Below are 11,671 nucleotides of genomic sequence, written 5' to 3'. Positions count from 1 at the left end.
ATAGAATCTGTTCAAAATGTTTATTACATATTATTCTTTTTTTTTATGTATTAAAATCACACAAAAACACGATTTCTTTTATAAATTTGAAGCGAATGAGATCGTACCATCGTATCAATATTTTGGGGCCCTGAAAAGGGCCATTTGTGAAATTTTGTGGATCCGTAGCCAACTGTAAGTTGTTGTCTCACATTACCAGTTTACGATTATGCTTTCTTTTCCGTCTTCTTTGGCAGTAGCACTGCCTGAATGTTCGGCAAAACACCTCCCTGTGCAATAGTGACGCCTGAGAGTAGCTTATTCAGCTCCTCGTCATTACGGATGGCGAGCTGCAAGTGTCTTGGAATGATTCTCGTTTTCTTGTTGTCGCGGGCTGCATTTCCAGCCAATTCCAATACTTCAGCGGCGAGATATTCCATCACAGCGGCCAAGTACACCGGTGCACCAGCACCGACGCGTTCGGCATAATTTCCCTTCCTCAATAATCGATGAATACGACCCACAGGAAATTGCAGTCCAGCTCGATTGGAACGGCTCTTCGCTTTGCCTTTTATTTTACCACCTTTGCCACGTCCAGACATCTTAACGGCTTGATGAAAAGTTGAGTAGCCTCGATACGTACAGTACGATGGTCAAACACAATTTGTGCCAGCTTCCATAAGCGACAGATATTTATAGGCGATCGCGGTAGTAGCGTCCAACCAATGGTGCGCGAGCTAAGCTGCCATTGGTTGGAATATATGATTCAACGTACATTTTCAAAATGCTTGTACACTGAACTTTTATCAACGTATTCTTCGCATTTTTCTAGTTTGATGAAATATAAATAATAATGATCTGTTAATAATCTAACGCACAAATGAATAGCGATATAAGGATGTTATAATATATTTTTTATATATAAGTAAATTATATTTATATATTTATTATATTAATTATATTAGTTAAATGTATATTACAGCATATTATATTCATTACAATTATATAACAAAAATTAAATTTTTTAAAATTGACATGTTAGGGGACATCTGTTTTACTGTGACACACGATACTCTCTCTACAAGATTATATTCAAAAGTTTTTTTAGGAAATTAAAAGTATATCTAAATCAAATTTATTTCATTTAATTAATGTCCACTTCAACTTTTTCGCCTTGATATATAATATGTGATCTAAACAACTTTTCCTATTGCTAGAAATAATTTAATATATTTGATTCCAACAACATTTAGATGTCATCCTGTATGTCCACGTGACATAATAAAGAAAAATAAATATATGGATATTGACTTGTGTAAAAGAACAACTAAATTAAATCTTTCGAAAGAAATAATAACTTATTTATGAAAAAACAAAAAAAAACTTTAATATTATTATTTACACAATTGGCCTATTTTATGAATAAATCTAAGATATCTTTTATATTTGTCAAATTCATCGATATTTAAAAAGGCGAAAAATTTAAACAATAATATCTTCAGTTTTACATAAAAACTATTTGTTAATTATTACTAAACTCCTCTATTTTAAGGTAAATTCATCTATTTAGAAAAGCGATAAGATATATTTGAGTGTCGTCATTTATATATGTATTAGTTTTTTAGTATATAATATAAATTTTATAAATGAAAAGACGCGTCTTTCGTTTTAAATTATATTTAATATACTTATACATTGAAATTATTATTCAATGTATAAGTTGAGCATATCCATTTTTAGAAATTTTAATAAAATGATTCATAAATATTATCTAACCTCTCCTTCGCATAATAAAATCCTAAAGGGGTTTATTCGGTTAAGATCCTATACATTTTCACCGAATGTCAAGAAAATATAATTTATTCAAAGTACAAAGTTGGATAATATTGAATAAAATACTTTATATGTACTGTGTACACATAAAAATATAAATAAAAAATAAAATTTGCAATCAAATAGAATCGCGTTTGGATATACGAAATCTATAATAGATACATTACACGAATTAACAATTTAATAAGTACTCCAAAGATTATTTGCTTTTATAATCATTAAGTACAATTTATATACATTTTGTATTTATATAGTTTATATAATAATTATTTATTTAACTTCAGCCATATAGCTAAGAAGTGGACTTGGTTTACAAAATCTCCTTATCCACACGTATCTCACGCATACACATTCATACCTTTTACAATTCTAAGACTAGCTAGGACTAGCTTATTTATTTATTTATTCCATTTCATATTATTTTATCTTATCTCCTTTTCTTTTCACCTCTCTACTTTCTTTTCCTATTTTTTTTATATAGTTTATATAAAAATAATATTCCTTTCTATATACATTATACAAACTATAAAAGACGGATTAAATTTAAGCCTCATTCGTTGTAATCAATTCAATGCAACTGAAAAAATATTAAGTTAGGATGATATAAGCATAAATTATAAAAAATTTATATTTATAAAAATTATAAATTCATCAACAAAAATGTATTTTGAAATTAAAAATAGATTACTTATATATATATATTTTTATATATATATCTAGCTATAAACTCATATTAAGAAATAAATTCATTGCTAATAAGAAGATATTCTTTGGAAGAAAAATTGTTGGCCCTGAAAAGGGCCGATTGTTTATTAGTTTCATTTAAGCTCGCTCGCCACGAATGCGACGTGCCAATTGGATATCTTTAGGCATGATAGTGACTCGCTTAGCATGAATAGCGCACAAGTTGGTATCTTCGAACAATCCTACGAGATATGCTTCGCTAGCTTCTTGAAGAGCCATTACAGCGGAACTTTGGAAACGTAAATCAGTCTTAAAATCTTGAGCAATCTCACGAACAAGTCGTTGGAACGGTAATTTACGAATCAACAATTCCGTACTTTTTTGATAACGACGAATCTCGCGGAGGGCCACGGTACCGGGCCTATAACGATGAGGCTTTTTCACGCCACCGGTAGCTGGTGCGCTCTTTCTTGCGGCTTTAGTAGCGAGCTGTTTGCGAGGAGCCTTTCCTCCTGTCGATTTGCGAGCAGTCTGCTTAGTACGTGCCATTATAGTCAACGTAACGTCCGAATATCTTCAAAGCGCTTCGTCGGATTTCAGACGTACCGGCGGAATCATTGTCGTTATATACCGACTTCGCAATCGCACGACCCACCTGATTGGTTGGTATTACAAGAGTGGGGAGGATAGATGACGCGGCGATCCCATTGGTGGACGTCGTCGCGGTGGGAATTGGCGTGCAACCGTAGAATAAAACCGCGATTTTCGCCAAGCTCACCAAAATTCGCTCTGCTCTTGTCGAGGTAACAGTACGACTCCTGTAAGCGTGTTACGATGACTGGTCGCGGTAAGGGAGGAAAAGGATTGGGGAAAGGAGGAGCGAAGAGACATCGCAAGGTACTTCGCGATAACATCCAAGGCATTACTAAGCCGGCTATTCGTCGTCTTGCCCGTCGTGGTGGCGTCAAGCGTATTTCTGGATTGATTTACGAAGAGACACGTGGTGTACTGAAAGTATTCCTCGAGAACGTAATTCGTGACGCGGTTACTTATACCGAGCATGCAAAGAGGAAGACTGTCACCGCAATGGACGTCGTCTACGCCCTGAAACGTCAAGGAAGAACTTTATACGGCTTCGGCGGTTAAACATTAGACAATTGTTCTTGTATACAAACGGCCCTTTTCAGGGCCACAAATTCTCAAACATTGGAATTTTCTTACTACAGCAATTATCGTATTATTCAAGCTTCGTACTCTAGATAAATTTTATAACTACTCGTGTATTTCTTAGTAAAGAATTTCGATGTTACAATTTTAAGAATTGAATTGCCATTATTACATTTATTTGCAAATATTTAAAAATGAAACATTTACGGAAAAAAAGATGAGTAAAAATAATAATTTTTAGAAAAATATTTTATAAGCCTTTTATTCGGAAAAAATAAACGAATAAGATGAAAATTAAGTATGCATGTATATATATTTAAGTATTTTTCAATTTTTCTCAAATTTATTTCATAGACGTTGGATAATGTTATTAGTTTGAGGACCTATAAGATCTTCTGTATATGCATAAATTATATTTAAAATGTGTTCGAAAAATTGGTACTTATATATACTTACATATTCTTTTTATTTACAATACTAAGTGGGGAAAATTCTTTTTATTCAATTTTATCATTATTTCCTATAATTACACCTGCCACTTATAAAGACAAAAATAATCTTAACCTTACGGGGAACAAGTAAATTTCAAAGAAACCTAATTGTTTTATTTGGTTGAAACTTTTTTTTTAAAGTGGCAATAAAAAATTAAGATAAAATTACTATGTATTATAAATATGTTATTACATTTACGTATGTATCTTCTAATAATCGGCATAAGCTATTTAATGATTAAATGTCGATTTCTCTATTTAAGATTTTGACTTTTAAATATTTGCGCAGCATTGAGAAAATAGTTCTTCCATTTTTTATATATACTGACTTTTAGATCGCTATATAAATTTAAAAGATGTTAAAAAATAATCTCGAATAATTCATTAATTTAATTTTATAATTCATTCTTGTGTTAAAAAGTAATGATTTAAGAAATATAATTCAAATTGTAAACTAATTTATCAATCATATGAATTTCAATGGAATAAAAGAAAACGTCAAAAACTTAATATAAAATATAAGACATTTTTGGAGATTCGAATATTTGATTATACTTTAAACCGATGAGAATAAACATTTAAGGTTGTATGAGAAATACAAAAAAAAAAAGATATACAAAATTCGTCTTTGTTGATGTAAATAATCAGTTCATCCCTTCACCACGAAAATTACACGCTTTGTTCCTCTATAATTCATTTTAATGCTTTATCTGTGATATAAAAAAATAATAAGTCGAAATATATATGTATAAAATATTGCAAGCGAAACGAAAGACTTTGACGTTTTAAAGATATGTTGGCCCTGAAAAGGGCCGATATATATAATGCGATGTATCATTGAATGTAGCTTTACTTGGAACTAGTGTATTTGGTTACCGCTTTAGTTCCCTCACTGACCGCGTGTTTAGCCAATTCTCCGGGTAAGAGAAGCCTTACTGCAGTTTGTATCTCACGAGAGGTGATCGTCGATCTTTTGTTATAGTGCGCCAATCTCGACGCTTCCGCAGCGATTCTTTCAAACACGTCGTTAACAAAACTGTTCATGATGCTCATGGCTTTACTCGAGATCCCGGTGTCCGGGTGTACCTGCTTCAGTACTTTGTAAATGTAAATGGCGTAGCTTTCCTTCCTCTTCCTCTTCTTTTTCTTATCCGTCTTACTGATGTTCTTCTGGGCCTTGCCTGCCTTCTTTACCGCTTTCCCGCTTGCTTTCGGTGGCATGATGGGATTTTAGTAGCGACGAAAATTGCGAAATTCTCAACGCGCGAGTTACGTATCGAGCGAAGTCGGAGCGTCAATTGATCGTCGACGGCCGGACGCGTTCGTTTTATACGAATCGGAGGGAGCAGTGCTCCTCCAATCACGTCCCGCGGTTGCCAGACCCCCAGCTGATGTAGCGCTACAGTAACAGCTGTCACACGCTTTCTAAGTTGAATCGGAGCAAGCTATCATTGCTCACAAACAGTACGCTCTACCATTATGGTTTATAATAATAAAATGAATCTAACAATCCAATATAATTCTCCTCGACACACTAGTACATTTAAAATATATCTGAATTGCGTTAGGATTTCATACGAGACTGTTTAGATTTTGGAGTAAATTGTCGGTATTGACGTATTTTAATTTAAATAATTAAGTTGAACGTACTTTTTTATAAAATAGACATATTTTATAAGCATGTGTTTAAAACAGATTAATATCACCCGATAAGATTCTAAACGTAAATGTGTTCAAGAGACGATGATATTTTTATGAAACACACCGTATATAGAAAATAATTAAATATTCTTATTATAATACTGATAAATTTCTATTCTCTAAAGCACTATAATGTAATAAAATATTAAAATATCTTATCTATACTCCAAAAACTATACGAATGCTAACTGTGTACATTCATATGGCTACAATAATCGAACAGTAACAGGAATTTTTTTTTTTCCAGCGCCATTTCGCGACACGCTATGTCAAGACTCTGAGATGGCTTTGTGTAATCTTATCGTTATAGCCTTGCCTAATGTTAAATAATTTTCACTTACACAATTGTGAGTAATAATATAATAATATATAAGTATAAATCACACGATGAGATGTAATCGATGTTAAGAGAAGCCTTAAAAGTAATTGTTTGTATGCTAAAATCTAAATTAATTTCTACTTCTCAATACCTTTCGTTAATTATTTTACATTAGCTTAGTAAAAACTTTACAATTTGTCAATATCTCTATAACTAGATGATTAAAATATTTAGAGAAATTATAAATAATTACATAATATCACGTAATATTCTTTAAATCTCATATTCGTTTGTTAAAATAAATCAAACTTAGGGTTTAAAAAGACTAGTGTATAAAAAATATATTTATTCGCGTTATTTTCTTACTCAATAAGATAAAGTTTAGTTTTAATTATCCACTTAAATTTATAACAAAGCTACTAAATATCAGAAGTAAAGGATTGTATGTACTTGTTACTGTACACTTTAGTGAAGGCTATATTTCCAATAATTTATTGTAACTTTTTGTTTGTCTTTAAAATAGATAGAAAATTAATATACTAACAAATATGAAAAGATAAAAATATCGATATTTAATACATAGATCTAACATTAAAGTGACCGGCGATAAAAAATATATAAAATTATAAATATATAAAGAATCACTATATAATCAATCGCCCAAAATTTTCACTATGTATATACAAATAGTATGATTCATTATTAAGTTATATTTCTGTAGTTTGATAATTTGTACAAATATAATAATTTCACACGAGACGATGCGGAGTCTTTAAAACTACAATACATATTCCGTCGTCGTAAAGTGATTACTTAGAATTTAAGTATGTATGTGTGGTATATGTCTTGTGAATTTTACATTATACAATGAAAGATGACGCATATCCTAATGATCAGCGTATTTAAAATATGTATAAAAGAAGAAGTTTATTATATATTAACTTTGTTAAAAAAATAATTATATATCTATTAGTTAAAAATATTTTACTATGCTAAAACGAGATATTATTCCAGTCATAAAATTTTGTGGCCCTGAAAAGGGCCATTTGATGGTGGATATCGGATTATAATTATGCTTTCTTTTCGGTTTTCTTGGGAAGCAGCACAGCTTGAATGTTCGGTAAAACACCACCTTGAGCAATGGTTACACCAGACAGCAGCTTGTTCAATTCCTCGTCATTGCGGATGGCAAGTTGCAAATGACGAGGGATGATCCTAGTCTTCTTGTTGTCGCGAGCCGCGTTGCCAGCCAATTCCAATACTTCAGCGGCGAGATATTCCATTACCGCGGCCAGGTAAACCGGGGCACCGGCACCAACGCGCTCGGCGTAATTTCCTTTCCTTAGCAAACGGTGAATACGACCCACGGGAAACTGTAACCCGGCTCTGTTGGAGCGTGATTTCGCCTTTCCCTTAACTTTGCCGCCCTTTCCACGACCAGACATATTGCCCAAATCAGCGAATACAGAGTTCTCGATCTTATGAAAAGCGGGAGAATTGTGACGCTCGGTCGATTCGTGCTGTCCTTTTATACTCCATCGGGAGAGCGCACCGCCACCTATGAGAGCGCGCGGTAGCTATCCGGCATTCTGATTGGTGCGTTGCAGCTCTCCCGCGTACGTATATATATAATAGCTCGGCTCGCACAAGTCACACTTTTCCCGTGGACATCGAGGACTCTGTATCGTGGTTTAATCTACAAGTAATCTCGATTTTACGAGAATGCCTCCTAAAGCGAGTGGTAAAGCGGTAAAGAAAGCCGGTAAGGCTCAGAAGAATATCAGCAAGACCGATAAGAAGAAGAAAAGGAAGAGGAAGGAAAGTTACGCTATTTACATCTACAAAGTACTGAAGCAAGTACATCCGGACACTGGAATCTCTAGCAAAGCCATGAGCATCATGAACAGCTTTGTAAATGACGTATTCGAAAGAATCGCTGCGGAAGCGTCGAGATTGGCGCATTACAACAAGCGTTCGACTATCACCTCCCGCGAGATACAAACAGCTGTGAGGCTCTTGTTACCGGGTGAATTGGCAAAGCACGCGGTCAGTGAAGGCACGAAGGCAGTAACTAAGTACACCAGCTCCAAATAAATTGCCATCTACCTCCAATACGCAAACGGCCCTTCTCAGGGCCAACAAAAATTTTGAACGTTGACTTCCTTATGTCATGCATAAAAGTACGTTATATAATGCGATTTGTCAATTGTACAAAATTTATTTCTATAATGTAAAGGCTAATTTATTCTAAAGCTAAAATATAATTCTCCAAATTTTATTTGTTTAAAGCTCAGGAAAATTTAATCAAATTAGGTGCATTTTGTGGATTTACGTGGTCGTTCTTATAAATATCAAAAATATTCACGTAAAGATTGCCGGAATATTTATATGAACAAATAAATTTAAAAAATTTCATGCTAATACTTCGTAGCAGGAATACCATTTTTTTGTAGAATACGATAATTCTATCAAGAATATTCTTGAATTTTCAAGACATGCTTCATTATTTTTATAAATAGCATACGTATATTTATACAGTTTATATGTGCATAGTACAATATGTATTTAATTAATACATTTTTATCTTATATATTTATTTATCGAATGTTATAGAGTTATGTTTTATATTTATTGAACACGCGTTCTCTTTATTTCTAATATAAGTATATTAGCTCTCTTATAAAAGTATCGGTCACAAATTTAATAATAAATCGTTATTCTCTTTTACAGAAAAGCATAAAACAAAATTATGAAGAGATAAAATTAATAAATATAGCTGTAGTATATATTTATTAGAATTAATATATTTACTAATGTTAAAATATATACAAAATGTGATTGAGTATAGTTTTTTCAGCTATCATTTACATATATAATTTTATGTATTTACAAAATTTGAAATAAAAATTAAAAATATTAATTTCGATAAGGTGTATGGCATAGAGTAAAAATTTTATCATGAAAAGATATTGCAGTGTTATCATAGAAAATGTCTTCTATGTATTTACTTGATGTATTCAATAATCGATTATAATGCGACAAAGAATAATATTGCATAAATTCACTCTACGCAGGCAAGTGTCTCGATTTTCATTACTGTAATTGAATAGTGTTTCGTTTATGTTTATTTTAATCTTTCAGTTATTCGATTATTTCTCATCCTAACCTATTAAAAATTTTCAAGTGTACAAATTCAAATCACAGCATGGCAACGAACAGAAAATTTTTGTCAGATTCTAAATCTGATTTGAATGATATCTTTCATTCTGCCGTGAAAGCGGTATCACCGAATGAGATTATCAAGAGGAGAGTGAAACTCCGAAATAATACTTTGTATATTGATGAAAAAAATTTTTTACTTCGAGAGAATGTTTATCTGGTTGGATTTGGTAAAGCAGTTATGGGAATGGCAGTAGAAATCGAGAAAATACTCGGTAATGTCTTGAAAAAAGGTATTGTCAGTATTCCATCAAAGGATGCTATGTGGACCTCTGAAGATAAATCTAGCTTTCCTAAGTTACACAATAGCGTCATAGACTATCGTGAGGGAAGTATCAATAATCAACCTGACAACAGATCATTGAACACCACGCATGATATCATAGATTTGATTGAAAAATTGACAGAAACAGATACTCTAATAGTATTGGTATCAGGTGGAGGTTCCGCTTTGCTATATATGCCAAGGCCTGTCCTTGATCAAGAAGACAAGTTGGAACTCTGTAAAAAACTTCAAAATGCAGGTGCTGATATTACAGAGCTTAATACCGTAAGAAAAAAGTTGTCTCTTGTAAAAGGTGGTGGTTTGGCACAAATGGCATACCCTGCATCCATTATTACACTGATATTATCCGATATTGTTGGTGATCCTATAGATTTAATTGCTAGTGGTCCTACTGTTTATAGCACAAAAGCACCGGACAACGTTATTACTATATTAAAAAAGTATAACTTATATCAATCACTAGAAGGTAATCTAAAGACAGTTTTAACATCCAAGGAGACATTTGATAACAAACCATTGTTGAGTCCAGCTAAACAATTTAAACATGTAACGAATATAATTTTAGGAAATAATACAATGGCTCTTGAAGCTGCAAGTTTTGAAGCATTGCGTAAAAAATTGATTCCAATTATATTAAGAAATGATGTTACAGGAAATGTACAGGATGTTAGTTCAGCATATGCTCATATAACAAGTTTAATATGTCTTGTTTTATTAAAAGAGTTGAAGAGAGAAGAATTTTATGAAAAAGTACGAGCCATGCCAATACTTTCATTATCTATTGATAAGGTAGATGAAATATTTCATAAAATCAGTAGCAATCTCGGTGGTATAATTTTAATTGGAGGAGGAGAGCCTACAGTTGTAGTAACTGGTCAAGGAAAAGGTGGTAGAAATCAAGAATTAGCTTTACATTTCTCGTTAGATTGGTTAGCAAAAATCAAAAGTTATCCGCAATTCGCTGAATACGATGTAATAATGCTTAGCGCAGGTACCGATGGTCAAGATGGTCCTACTGATGCAGCAGGTGCTTTTGGTTACCCTTCCATTGCACCTATAATGCACGATGTTTATGCAAAAATTAAGTCTATGGCTACTAAAAAAATTATCGGAACTTTATCTGAACAGGAAGTAGAAATATCAGATAAGAAATCTAGTAATGCAACAGAAGAGTCTGTTTCTGATCAAGAATATATTGATCCTTTGATATTAACAACAATGGAAGTTGAACGTATGTTACCTGAAAATACTTTAAAAGAAAATGATACATACAATTTTTACTCGCGTTTCAAAAAAGGTGCAGATTTAATCAAGACAGGAATCACTGGAACCAATGTTATGGATTTACATTTTATTTATATTAAACAACGTTCGTGCAGATGTGAAATTGATTTCTCTGACAAATCAACATATGAAGAAGATATTTTAGACATACATGATTTACATATTGACGAGTCGACCATCGAAAAGTACAAGGCTACATATGTTCCATTAAAATTTGACAAAGACAAATTTTTACAATCTTCATTTTTAACTGCCGAAGAGAAAAAACCATCTCTTAATATAAAGATCATTGACAAAAATTTTACAGATCCATGTTGCAATAAAAAACGTAAACTTGATTAGGCAAAACAAAATTTATAAGAATATGATACATTCTATATTATTACAATTGTTATATCATTTCAGTTGTTAACAATGAGTGCAACTGTGTGATACACTGTATTGCATAAAATAACTTGCAGTTCAACAATATTTTTCTGAAAAGAATAAATTTACATTTTGATGTAAATATAAAAATTTTTTAACTATGCATAGAATACTTCAAATATATTTGTACATCACAAAGGCACTGTTTTAAAATAAATTTTTTAAATTATAACATTTTTTTTGCATTACACATTAATCATAATTGAAGAAATGGGAATATCTTTTACATGTGCTTACACATTAACATATCATATGCACGTGCATTTATAGAAACATTATATA

At 32.1% G+C, this 11,671-nt stretch overlaps 7 protein-coding genes across 8 annotated transcripts; 3 read left to right on the top strand and 4 right to left on the bottom strand.

The window, feature by feature from the left end:
- Window positions 1-64: 64 nt before the first annotated feature.
- Window positions 65-632, bottom strand: LOC138944775 (histone H2A-like). Its single transcript, XM_070315745.1, has one exon. It carries the CDS (start codon window positions 579-581, stop codon window positions 207-209), a length of 375 nt encoding a protein of 124 aa, XP_070171846.1. The 5' UTR covers window positions 582-632; the 3' UTR covers window positions 65-206.
- Window positions 633-2,551: 1,919 nt separating this feature from the next.
- Window positions 2,552-3,643, bottom strand: LOC138941988 (histone H3). Its single transcript, XM_070311998.1, has one exon. The coding sequence runs from the start codon at window positions 3,043-3,045 to the stop codon at window positions 2,635-2,637; it is 411 nt and encodes a 136-aa protein (XP_070168099.1). The 5' UTR covers window positions 3,046-3,643; the 3' UTR covers window positions 2,552-2,634.
- LOC138941994 (histone H4) lies at window positions 3,282-3,883 on the top strand. Its single transcript, XM_070312012.1, has one exon. The coding sequence runs from the start codon at window positions 3,331-3,333 to the stop codon at window positions 3,640-3,642; it is 312 nt and encodes a 103-aa protein (XP_070168113.1). The 5' UTR covers window positions 3,282-3,330; the 3' UTR covers window positions 3,643-3,883.
- Window positions 3,884-4,939: 1,056 nt separating this feature from the next.
- Window positions 4,940-5,440, bottom strand: LOC138941982 (histone H2B). The gene has a single exon (XM_070311985.1). It carries the CDS (start codon window positions 5,373-5,375, stop codon window positions 5,004-5,006), a length of 372 nt encoding a protein of 123 aa, XP_070168086.1. The 5' UTR covers window positions 5,376-5,440; the 3' UTR covers window positions 4,940-5,003.
- A 1,259-nt stretch (window positions 5,441-6,699) lies between these two features.
- Window positions 6,700-7,661, bottom strand: LOC138941976 (histone H2A). The gene has a single exon (XM_070311973.1). It carries the CDS (start codon window positions 7,617-7,619, stop codon window positions 7,245-7,247), a length of 375 nt encoding a protein of 124 aa, XP_070168074.1. The 5' UTR covers window positions 7,620-7,661; the 3' UTR covers window positions 6,700-7,244.
- A 183-nt stretch (window positions 7,662-7,844) lies between these two features.
- LOC138941968 (histone H2B) lies at window positions 7,845-8,956 on the top strand. The gene is made up of 2 exons (XM_070311960.1): window positions 7,845-8,354; window positions 8,905-8,956. Exon 1 carries the CDS (start codon window positions 7,897-7,899, stop codon window positions 8,266-8,268), a length of 372 nt encoding a protein of 123 aa, XP_070168061.1. The 5' UTR covers window positions 7,845-7,896; the 3' UTR covers window positions 8,269-8,354; window positions 8,905-8,956.
- A 202-nt stretch (window positions 8,957-9,158) lies between these two features.
- LOC138944773 (glycerate kinase) lies at window positions 9,159-11,626 on the top strand. 2 transcript variants are annotated; one of them, XM_070315743.1, is made up of 2 exons: window positions 9,159-9,248; window positions 9,316-11,626. In XM_070315743.1, exons 1-2 carry the CDS (start codon window positions 9,208-9,210, stop codon window positions 11,303-11,305), a joined length of 2,031 nt encoding a protein of 676 aa, XP_070171844.1. In that variant the 5' UTR covers window positions 9,159-9,207; the 3' UTR covers window positions 11,306-11,626. The 2 variants fall into 2 exon arrangements, with proteins under 2 accessions (XP_070171844.1, XP_070171845.1); XM_070315744.1 differs by having other exon boundaries at window positions 9,160-9,248; window positions 9,359-11,626.
- The last annotated feature ends 45 nt before the right edge of the window (window positions 11,627-11,671 follow it).

Source organism: Polyergus mexicanus, unplaced genomic scaffold, assembly GCF_030449975.1.
Source record: "Polyergus mexicanus isolate NDT 795.1 unplaced genomic scaffold, iyPolMexi1.0 SCAF_2, whole genome shotgun sequence".
In the NCBI taxonomy this organism is placed as follows: domain Eukaryota; kingdom Metazoa; phylum Arthropoda; class Insecta; order Hymenoptera; family Formicidae; genus Polyergus; species Polyergus mexicanus.
The sequence above is the reverse complement of the archived record's forward strand: the minus strand, read 5'-3'. Positions and strand labels throughout refer to the sequence as shown.

Excerpts from the sequence above, each read along its gene's own strand:
- LOC138944775 (XM_070315745.1), bottom strand. The coding sequence starts at position 581 with ATGTCTGGACGTGGCAAAGGTGGTAAAATAAAAGGCAAAGCGAAGAGC.
- LOC138941988 (XM_070311998.1), bottom strand. The coding sequence starts at position 3,045 with ATGGCACGTACTAAGCAGACTGCTCGCAAATCGACAGGAGGAAAGGCT.
- LOC138941994 (XM_070312012.1), top strand. The coding sequence starts at position 3,331 with ATGACTGGTCGCGGTAAGGGAGGAAAAGGATTGGGGAAAGGAGGAGCG.
- LOC138941982 (XM_070311985.1), bottom strand. The coding sequence starts at position 5,375 with ATGCCACCGAAAGCAAGCGGGAAAGCGGTAAAGAAGGCAGGCAAGGCC.
- LOC138941976 (XM_070311973.1), bottom strand. The coding sequence starts at position 7,619 with ATGTCTGGTCGTGGAAAGGGCGGCAAAGTTAAGGGAAAGGCGAAATCA.
- LOC138941968 (XM_070311960.1), top strand. The coding sequence starts at position 7,897 with ATGCCTCCTAAAGCGAGTGGTAAAGCGGTAAAGAAAGCCGGTAAGGCT.
- LOC138944773 (XM_070315743.1), top strand. The coding sequence starts at position 9,208 with ATGCGACAAAGAATAATATTGCATAAATTCACTCTACGCAG. Across the intron at positions 9,249-9,315 it reads CATAAATTCACTCTACGCAG|TTATTCGATTATTTCTCATC; the intron begins GCAAGTGTCTCG and ends TTAATCTTTCAG.